We start from the raw sequence: 11,581 nt of genomic DNA, 5'->3' as shown, positions 1-11,581 counted from the left end.
ATTTTGGAGGTGGGACAAACAGTGTGAGAAGTCTTTTTCTACACTTAAGGAACTCATTGGGTCAGACGACGTACTAATGCATTACGATGGTTCATTGCCACTAGTACTAGCTTGTGATGCGTCACCATATGGACTCGGTGCAGTTTTAAGTCACACAATGCCAAATGCGGCGGAGAAACCCATCGCTTTTTACTCCCGTGCCCTATCGAAAGCTGAACAAAATTATGCTCAGATTGATCGAGAAGCTATTGCCTTAGGAGCATGAGTAAAGAAGTTTCACAATTATGTCTACGGTCGTACATTCACACTTACTACCGATCATCGACCTCTGTTGGGTATTTTTTCCACATCGAAAGCAATTCCAAACATTATTTCAAATCAGATGCTACGTCGTTCTTTGTTCCTGTCAGCATATACATTCGAGTACACCGCTCCGGATTGAAAATGGGCAATACGGATTTTCTAAGTCGTTGTCCACTGTCAGCAGCATCGGACCCTGTTAGCATCGACGATGTGCTTATGATCGAATTAGCAGCAACGCCAATCGTAAGTGATGAGTCGATTGCAGCTCAAACATCGAAGGACCCCTTATTGGCGAAGGTATCAAACTGGGTGTTAAGGGGATGGCCCGACATGAAATTGGAGCAGTCAGATAATGCTTATCCATACTTTTGCCGTCGGGAACAGCTCTCTACAAATAGAGGAGTCTTGATTTGGGGAAATCGCGCCGTAGTTCCACCAAAATCCAGAGAAACAATTGTAGCTGCTCTACATGCCGCTCATCCAGGCATTGTAAAAATTAAGGCGTTAGCGCGTAGCTATGTTTGGTGGCCAAACATTGACGCAGAGATTGAGCTCATTGTTAAGAAATGTATTCCATGCAAGCAGAATCGTAACTATCATTCAGAGGCACCGGTGCATCATTGGGAGTCAGCCAAGCGGCCGTGGTCCCGTGTACACATCGACTTTACGGGACCTTTTCAAGGAAAAACCTTTTTTCTGGTCGTCGATTTTTACTCAAAATGGCTAGAGGTTGCGGTTGTTAGCTCCACTTCTACAGCTGCTACAATCAAAGTTCTCAGGCAACTCTTCGCTACGCATGGGTTACCAGATCAGTTAGTGTCAGACAATGGCACAGCATTTACCTCCGAGGAGTTCAAGTCATTCCTCCACAACAATCTAATTCGACACATTAGATCGGCACTGTTTCAACCAACAACAAACGGCCAAGCAGAGCGAATGGTGCAGACCACCAAAAACTACCTTAAAGTCCTACTTTGATAAGCTACAGCCACAAGAAATTTCTAATGGAGAAGGGCCATTTATTAATCAATCGAAATGTTTTGATACAGGCAGATCCGTTTGGGTACGAAACTATGCACCGGGTCCAAAATGGATAGAAGCCTACATAGCCGAGTAAACAGGACCAGTGTCTTACAAAGTTCGTTTCATTAAGCGTCATTTTAACCAAATTCGAAGCCGAGTTGAACAAATAGATACATATAAACATATCACATCAGGCACCATCAGCAACTGATGACAATACGGAAGATCCTGTTTCCAGTAACCACTCTAGACAATCGAATCCTACTCGAGATGATCCTCAGTCATCGCATGCCTCACAGGTGCTACGACGCACACTGGGGCCCTTTGGCATTTTACATTGCAAAAATCATAGCTTCTAAACCGATAAAGCGATTTTAAAAATTTAAAAAACTTACGATTAAGAATACCTTAATTTTCAATATTTACATCAATATCTAATAAACTCAACATTTCGGGACTATAGTTGCTATTTTCCAAATCCTTTCGTGATCAAACGTGTCTGCCAGCATGTTCCAAAGGTCTTCATTTTGTCTAACACGAGAAGTTTTTAATGTATTAGTGTATCTGAACCTTTTGTAGTCCTTGCTTTTACATTCCTGTGCTTTTTCGGATAGCTCTCCAATTGGTAAACACTGAAATTCTATTATCCTTTACGCGAGCCAAAAATCCTATGTACTGTTAAGGTAAGTTTGAATTCAGTCAAAAGTTGAGCAGTTTTTTAAGTATATTCGTCAAATCTTTCACCATTTACAATTTCCTTGAAATTTTTAACGTTCAAGATAACAGTCAACCTTTTAATGATCTCTTGACTAACACCCGTTATAAAAGATATCATTTCATAATTTTCAAAAAATCTCCTTGAAGTATTTCCATCATTCGTGTTTCCGTATCGGTGCTTTGGGCAGTCAACTTTCAGTCCTAGCTTCCGAGAGAGCTTGTATAATCTCCTTCCTACTCTGAATATCCACTATTGCACTAATAAATAAAATTGTCTTGAATTATATTGATAAATACTATTTATTTGAGGATTTATAAGGACTTAAGGTGATTACACTTATGAAGTTAAAAATAAACTGTCGCAATCGAGAAGAATAATTAGCACTTGATATTATATTTTTTGGGACCATATACATCTGAGGTAAATATTTCACCTTCCTAGCGTATGTAGTCCGGTTGTGATACTAGGTGATCCTTGTTTCCACTAAAGTTAAAAAAACGCCAATATTTAGTGCATTTTTTAAACGCTTCTAGTTCAAAAACGATTTAAGTACTTATTAAAATTTATAAAACATGCTATTAATAAAGAACATACTTTTCAGATAAAACCATCCAAGTCCAAGATCAATAGTTGAAATCGCCCAATATTCAGCTTTAAAGTTGCGATTTTTTTTTTTTTAATTATCATTTTTTCCTATTTGCTAAAAATGTCGCAACTTTGGGCGCCTCTAGCACCAATGAAACTCAACCGATTTCAAAATTTTTGGATTCATAATCTCTGAAGTATTCCCTATCGATTGTATATATCAAAACGCTCCCCACTGTCGGTCGTTCTATTCATAATAGCTTTTGTCAAAATTAATGGTATTATCTGCAAACATAAAAACGTACTCACATCAGTCTACGCAGACGACGCAATAATCTTTACGAAAACAAAAAACTTAAATGCAGTTATAGGGACTTTTTCTTTAATTTTACAAGAACTGGGCAAGTGGTGTTCCTCGTCAGGAGCAACTCTTTCTATTGCGAAGTGCAAACTACTTCATATATGTCGCAAACATCATTGTAACTTGCCAACAGCGATGCCAAGTCAAAATTTGAGAAATACGTAGCCAGGCTCCAAAATCTTTTACGTAGCACAATTTATTTGCTGAAATACGTAGATCTACGTACTATTTTTTAAAGCTTAAAAACAATAAAAAAAATTAATAAACCATTAAATTTTTAAATTAACTGTATTGTACTTCGTTGTTATTAATTTCATTTGTCGTTTTAGAAAGCAAATTACATTGTTTAAATTATACATATTAATTTATGTACATGTTTTACAAAAATGTATACATGTTTTGATTAAAATATTTTATGTGTTTGTCAGAAGGCTCTAAGTTTTTCTATAATCCACTTTTGGTGTGAAGCAATCCTTTTAAAGTCTCCGTGTCTAATTTGTTTCTATTATTTGTCTTAATTAAATTAATTTCGGAAAATAAACGCTCAACATTAGCACTGCTATGTGGCAAAACAAGCAAATTTTGGGTTAACTCCGTCAAGATGGGAAACATTTGGGTTGAATTTCCGTTTTTTCGAAACGGAAACGGAATTTAGTGCTGCTAACCCAATATAAATCATATCATATTTTTTATTTAATTCATAATATATTGATATTATCCAAAAACTTTGGGTTTTAAAATTTGTTTTCAATATTTTTTAAAAGTACGTAGTTTTAGTCTCTTCGTACGTAGATACGTAGATCTCCTTCGAAATACGTAGATCTACGTACAAATACGTAGACTTGGCATCGCTGCTTGCCAACCTTACAATTTAATAACTTTAACATAACGAGTGCCAACATGACCATGACCATTCCACATCTTCATATACTCTGCGACAGATGAGGTTTTCCCAGGACCTTCGTGATCTCCTACCTTTTCTACGTCATATCTTCCATGAGACTTAACTTTCACCATCCTATATAGTGAAATCCTAAGAGCTAAAATTTAGCTCTTAGTTTTAATCCTGAACCATATTGAGTTCGCTTAATTGCTAACAAATCATCGACTTTATACTGAGCTTCCTTCTTACGTTTTTTGTTAGAACATTTTTTACTGCTTCCTCCTGAGTTCTTTTAGTTAAAAAATGATTTTTTGTGGGTACAATCGGTTTTAATTCTTCTTCTATAAATGATGGCACTACAATTAAATCCTTTGTGGGATCCTTGTAAATAACACATTTAATAATGGAATCTTCTTTGACGTTCTGATGCTCTAATGCCGCTATGCCTAATCTATTCAAATCATCGCTAGCTTGAGCTTGTTTGAGTTTGTGGTGTAATGAATTTTCCAGCATTAAACAGGATAGAGGATTTAACGCATCTAGCTGCTTCATTTTCTCACCACTTCTGTGCTTAATCTCGAATTTAAAATCTTGAAAAAATAAATCGCAAGGCGAAAGTTTTACTGGAATATTCCATTCGGTTAGACTCTTTGTTCTTGCCTGCGATAACTGCCAATGAGTTCTTTCACTTCTTTAGTGTTCAATTTAGTTAAATGACACAAATCCATTTTACACTTCTGTTTTTCTGCTAATAAATACAAACCATCAAATTCCTGTACAATACCCTTCGGAGTTTCCACTTCTTCATTATGTACAGTTTCTTTCGCTTCTGTGTTTGGCATCACAACGGTTTGGTTATCGCTTCATTCAATATCATCTCTTATTAAACATAGATCACATCCTGTATCTATGAGTGCCTACAGCTCAACGTTTCCGGATGATATTGTCTTAAAAATAGATGTTCCTTTTACATTAATTTACTTTGACATGCCCTACTGTATTTCTTTTTAATATTTATCTTACGTGTCGGACATACTGATGCTTTATGCCTAAGCTGATCGCATTTAAAGCACTTAATCTTCGGACAAACACTTGACAAATGAGATACTACGCCACACTCAAAACATTTTCTAGGCTGTTTATATATTTCTACTTTTCTATCATCCCTCTCATTATGATTTCTGTTTATATTTGCCACTTGAGGGCGACCGAGGTAAACCTTCTCGAAAATTGTAATCTGTTCTTTAAGCTGAATGACTGACTTTGCCTGATACAAGTTACTTTTGTTAGCTTTTGAATCGGGTGTTCCTTCTATGAAAAATTCTATAGGACTAGCTTCATCTTAATTTATGAAACTGCCTCTTTCCCTTAGACTATAAAGGTATTCACGAATACCTTCATTTGGGCGTTTGCATCTGTTTCGCAACAATTTATGTACTTTAATTGATGACACTTCTGAGCCGATCTCGCTTAACAAAATTCTTTTTAATGATATCCAATCAATCACTCCTCAATCACTACGCACAAAAACTTTTGCTGCACGTTTTAATAATTGCTTAGCATAGATAAATTTCTGTAGCATGTTCCATTGAACTGCTTCTGAATTATCTTCAAAACCCCGTAACCAATTTTCTATAGACGGTTGACCTGACCCACTGAATGAAGAAGCAATGATCCCGCATCATCACTTTCGGATTCAACCTCGATTTCGTCAGCCACCAAACCGAAATATTCGAGAAGACGATCTTGCTTTCTACCAGATACTGCCAAATTCAAACTGACCATCTTTGCTTTGAGCTTATTTATGTTTAAACTTGATACTTCGTCTCTATTTATTTTGTATTCGTCGTAGCTTACTCTTTACAGCTGATCATATTTTAATCACCTGCATGCTCATTTGGCGATTGCTTTGCATTTCGTTTTTGCATTTCAAACCAATCATACTTTGAGCATATGGGAGGGTCGTTTATGAGTCTCGCCCAGTTTGATCGCCCAGGAGATTAGTCGTTTTTTAATCGTCAAGGGGCCTCAAAAAAGACTCATCAAGACGATTTCTGTTAGAACAGTCTTCCAATTGCTTGCAGGGAAGTTTAGAAAAAAGAGAAAATTTGCAAATTTTGCTTACTATTTATATACTTACTGTGCTGTGTGCCATCTGAGCGAAGAGTCGCTTCTGTACTGTATGAAATAACGGAAAAAATTATTAACATATCTTTAGTTTCCCGAACATTATTCAAATGCTTACCCGATTCTGCCTATATAAAGCTCATCTTCAGAGGCTTCTTCGATGTTCTTTGGTTGGCCATTCTGAAGAAAAAATAATTTTTGGTTTTTTGAACCATGGTGGGTGAATCTTCCAAAGATATCTTATGCGCCTCCACCTCCATTTCCCCGTTTCTAGCTACCTACAGATGCAGCAAGGGAACAGCTACTAAACTCCCCTTTTACGGCATGGTTACCGCTTTGGTCACAAAATTGGACACAGAAACTTTTCGAAAATTGATGCTATTTTTAAATCGGTGAATTATATTCATACACTGCCTGAGCTTATGGGCTAATGAGCCTTTCAGATTGACGTAGAAAACTCTTCGGGCAGCCCGAATCGAGGAGGGAGAACATATTTATAACTTTTCTATCTTGCACTTCATCACAAACATAAGCAACACTGATCAGTTGTAAATGGTTTAGTCTAACTTCCAAATCATCAGCAGCGGGGGCGGAGGCGGTAGAGCTTGCGGCGGCAGTTCCAATCCGAGACGGGCAAGCGAGGCAGCAGTATGCATGGCAGCATGCATGGCATCGAGCAGGGCGGCAGGCGTCATCGTCAGCGGGCACGGCAGCAGCAGACATAGCAACGGCGCGTACGGCAGGCCTGGAAGCGGCGGGTACAGCAGCAGCGGGTACGGCAGCGGCGGGCACGGCAGCGGCGGGCACGGCAGCAGCGGGTACTGCAGCGGCCGTCTTAGACGCAGGACGTGTGGCCTGATATTTAAAACGCGAATAAATTAAGTTTAACGATATATAATTGGCTGATGTCAAAGAATTTATTTTTATCTCAGCTTGTGCGAATAACTTGGTTCAGCGTCAGGCCACATCTCGATATTTTCCACATACTGACTTATTACTAACAATCGATACTTCAAAATACTGACGGCGATATATGTGTAAATATCTAAAATTAATCGAACAGAACGATAATTCTTAACATAAATAAATGACATCTTACAAAGTCCAAAAATTAATTTTAAAAATTCGTTTGATATTTTTTTGAATTTCGATAATAAACATCCCAATGATATTTATGCAGATTTTTATATATTTTTGTTATCTGTTGATTTTTGCGACCTTTTTATTGTTAGTTGTATGATTTGCCGGCTCGAGGTCAAGTTGTTGGGTGAATAAAAAAAAATAAAAAATCAAAGAAGCTAACTTCGGCAATGCCGAAGTTTATATACCCTTGCAGTCCTTGGCAATAATATTTTTACATTTTGAAATTTCTTTCCTTGCAACCATCAATATTCATCAATACATATTCATTAATACATAAAGAAAACATTATTACTCTCAAATTTTTTCTTCTTCCATCATTCCCTAAGCAAAGCACGTCACGCATACACATATAGCTTACGTAGCGTTGCGTCTGTGTGTGCATGCATGTGCTCTGTTGTTTTGATAATGACGTAGTAGGCAGCAAGCAGCGCTTGAACCGATTTATATTGACTGTAACTTGTGTTGTATTTATCCGATCAGATTCAGATCTGATGTTGTTTATCCAATACTATTACTTTAGTAAATTTCATTGGGATACTCCAATTTTTATGAAAGTATTTCCTCTAGAGCTATATGATATAGTGGTCCGATCCTCCTATTCATACTTGATCTGCTCCAGATAATAAAAAGCACAGAAAAAAAATTTCAGCCCGATAGCTCTTAAGATGCCTGAGTAAAACGCATACGCACGGACGGACAGACGGACATATCGACTCAGCTTCTCATGCTGATCAAGAATATATATACTTTATGGGGTCGGAAACGTCGCCTTCTGTGCGTTACAAACATCTGACCACATTTATAATACCCTCTGCAAGGGTATAAAAACAGTTTGTTCTTATCTTCTTCTACGATATATTTCGACCACTCATTGTAGTGATATACATGTGCACGTGTAGTTGCTAGCTGCCTAATTTTTATACCTTGCTAACGATAACACAAGTGTATGCTAAAGATCGAGGTCGTGCACTTCTAGCGTTGCTCTTGCTTAGCTCGTCGGATGAGGGGGGTTCTTTCCTACTCTAGGCATACGCACGGATCATACAGAAAAAATATAAGTGCACTATCAGAAACTAAAAGGATGTAAAAAGCAAAATATTGGACCAGATCGGGATACTATTAATTGTGCGGACGACTTCTCTGCAGATTAGCTAAAGGTGTTGTTCGCTAACCCCTTCTGTACCCACCCTACCTTGGCAAACTATTGGGCTTAATTGAGTGCCCCTTAACAGACTCTTAAACGATCCTAGACGATTTGTAACGGCAGCATAGTCATGGATTCAGGCGACGGACTCCTCAAAAAATTAGTTGACGCAAACATGACGAAATTTCAAGTTACGGGTTTAATTCCAAGCAAAAGGGTTTTCATGACTTAATATTCGAAGAAATTACAAAATAAAGATATGTAAAAAGATATAGCAAAATAAATTTAAATACGATAGTTAGAGCAAATATAGATTCAAAATATCAAAGAAGCTAACATCGGCTATGCCGAAGTTTATATACTCTTGCAGTCCTTGGTAATAATAATTTTACATGTTCAAAATTTGTTTTCTGCAACTCAATTCATCAATATACAAACAAAACAATTTTCGTTTATTTGGTTTTAGTTAATTTACTTCAACATTAACTAAAAATCATTCGCCCACGTCATCAATACGTTATTCGCCTCGTAGACAGGGCTTCCCCAATACCCAATTTCCCCCTTTCTTCCCCTTGCACACATACCCTTTGCCCTTCGAACTTGATCGACGATATTGGCTTTACTTGGTATGCACACAGCCCCCACTACCCCCCGTTATACAGGCTTCGCCATCACTTTGGCCTTTTCTTGTCACTCTGCTTGTCCGCTTGTGCACACGCATAGTGTCGGTGTGCTGCGCCTGTATTGCTGAATTCTCAAATGTTCATGCATACTCTCTCTTAGTCGGTCCATGCCCTCTTGTGATTGGAGCACAGCAGCCCTCTCTCTTGTTCGTATGCTCTCCAGCCGTTGATTCTTTCGTTCTCTGCCTCCCACGCATCTTCCCGATGTGACGAAATTGCTGGTTTGATCGCACGTGGTTCGATCGAACTTGTTGTATCGTGACGAAATGTTGCGTGTTTTCATTGCAGGAACATGTTGCGAAGCGTGATCTTTGGAAACATGTTGCCGGGCACCAAGCATCCTTGGTTTTACATTGCGCTCTTTTTGGTTATTTCCATGTTGTTGTGTGGAACATTATTGTCGAATATATGTTCCTCACAGTTTATTTTATTATTATATATTTTATTATATATTACAGTATAATATATGTGGGACTGGGGTATTGTCTTACGAATAAACACAGTCCCGGTTATAGTTTTATTTAATGTTAAGATAATTATTCGTTTTTAGTTAATAGTAGATATAATTATAATTAATTGTTTAATGTCTTTCGTCTTTACGTCTTACACTTTCGGCTTTTCGTCTTTAACTTCGTCTCCTTAATGCTTCTCTGTCTGACCGGCTTGCCAGATTGTCTTGCGCTTCTTTGAGTCAGCTGACTGAACTAGGGCTGGCTGAATAGGATTGCCAGACCATTCCCACAAATCGGCCATTTGCCCCGAATGCATCGTCGTCGTCGTTGTATGGTACCCATGGTTTCATATACTCAGCGCAAGTCTGCCTTGGGCCTTCGCTGAATACAGAGTCTTTTGCCACGTCGTAGGTGTCGTTGAATTTAACCTTATGATCCGGTATGGACCAAGATATTTCGGCTTTAGCTTTAACCCAGGACCAAGTTGGGTTCTTTTGATGGCAACTAAATCGCCTATCTTATACTTCGATGCTGGTCTTCGTCTTAAGTTGTACCTGTTTTTGTTTTCATCTTGAATTTGTAGAATATGTTGCTTTGCTTCTTTACGTTGTTTATCTCGTTCATCATTAAAGTGTTGAATCATTGTGTCTTCTATCATTTCCTTGATCAAAAGGAGTTGTTTTTATACTTCTACTAAATGTTGAATTGATGACTTGCTGGACATTATTTACAAATTTGTACCATTTTCTTGGATCGTCGCTTGAGAGTTTAGAAAGGACTGCGATGATTGTTGTATTTAGCCTCTCTACTTGGCCGTTCGCTCGAGGAAGTCCCGTCGTGATGAGATGATGTTTTATGCCTTCGCTTTTACAGTACAAGTCAAATTCCTCCGAAGAAAAAGCTGATCCTTTGTCCGATATTATTTGGGATGGATTGCCAAAAACCTTGCTCTGCTCCTGTAGTCGTAAAACTGCATCTTTTGTAGAAGTCGACTTTGTTGGATACAGCCAACAAAACTTGGTAAAACTATCGATGACTGCCAGGATATGTTTATACTGTTTATGCGTTGATTCCAGAGGTCCTAAAAAATCGATATGGTAGGTCATTAGCGGTTGTTCATCTTTGTATAATGGATGAAGCTCTCCTTCTTGTTTTCCTTGTTTGCGGTTAGTCATGATACATCTCACGCAACAGCTTATACATATTTTTGTTTTCTCTTCCAGATTCGGTATGAAATATTCTTTTCCAATGATCTCTCGTGTCTTCTTGATGGGAAAATTACCATGATCGTGGGCCTCTTTTATTAGTTCTCGTTGCATACTAGTTGGTACGACAATAAGTTCGTTGTCCGATTTAAGTTTGTGCAGACTCCAGCCTTTAAAAAATAGTTAAACTTTCGAAAATATCCAACTGATCCCAAGAAACTCTGTAATTGTTTTAGATTAGACGGAATAGGAAACGATGACACGGCTTGCGTTTTCGATGTGGATGGACTTATACTTTGGTTCTCAATTACGTGTCCTAAATACTCAATTTTCGTTTTAAGGAACTGACATTTTTTGAAATTAATCACAAGTCCATATTCTTCGCATTGTTTGAGTACTTCTTTTAAATTGGCTACAGCTTCGTCTTCAGTTTTTGCTGGTATTATTATATCATCAACACATGGTATGGCTACTCCTTTCCTAGTTAGATCTCTGAATATAGCATTGACATGCCGTTGAAAGACGCTGGGAGAGTTCGAAAGACCAAATGGAACTCGAAGAAACTGGAATTGTCCATTCTGTGTTACGAAAGAAGTATACTTGCGGCTCCCTTCTTCAATGCCAACATGAAAAGAACCATTTTTTAAATCTATGGAACTGAAAATACGTGCATTTTGAAGCCTGTCTAACTGATCTTCTATTAAGGGAAGTGGAAAATGATCTCTAATGGTTACTTTATTAATACGTCTGTAATCGATGCATAACCGATTTGATCCGTCCCGCTTTTTCACAAGCACGACTGGGCTTGTATACTCAGACTCTGATATTTCAATTATGCCATCCTTCAGCCATTGATCGGTTTGATTGTAAATGGTGCACCTCTCTGCATATGAGAATCGTCGAGATCGTGAGTATATCGGTTTATCATCATTTAGAGCTAGTCGCATTTGAATA

The 11,581-nt window shown here is 38.0% G+C and overlaps 1 protein-coding gene and 1 long non-coding RNA gene across 2 annotated transcripts; one reads left to right on the top strand and one right to left on the bottom strand.

Moving 5' to 3' along the window:
• Positions 1–444: 444 nt before the first annotated feature.
• LOC124460825 (uncharacterized protein K02A2.6-like) lies at positions 445–1,281 on the top strand. The gene has a single exon (XM_047012410.1). It carries the CDS (start codon positions 445–447, stop codon positions 1,279–1,281), a length of 837 nt encoding a protein of 278 aa, XP_046868366.1.
• A 4,434-nt stretch (positions 1,282–5,715) lies between these two features.
• Positions 5,716–6,751, bottom strand: LOC124460826. The gene is made up of 3 exons (XR_006954808.1): positions 6,119–6,751; positions 6,014–6,051; positions 5,716–5,950 (listed from the first exon to the last, which is right to left on the bottom strand). It is a non-coding gene; the product is annotated as an uncharacterized LOC124460826 (long non-coding RNA).
• Positions 6,752–11,581: the final 4,830 nt, after the last annotated feature.

This window comes from Drosophila willistoni, unplaced genomic scaffold (genome assembly GCF_018902025.1).
Source record: "Drosophila willistoni isolate 14030-0811.24 unplaced genomic scaffold, UCI_dwil_1.1 Seg129, whole genome shotgun sequence".
NCBI classification, from domain to species: Eukaryota; Metazoa; Arthropoda; class Insecta; order Diptera; family Drosophilidae; genus Drosophila; species Drosophila willistoni.
The sequence above is the reverse complement of the archived record's forward strand: the minus strand, read 5'-3'. Positions and strand labels throughout refer to the sequence as shown.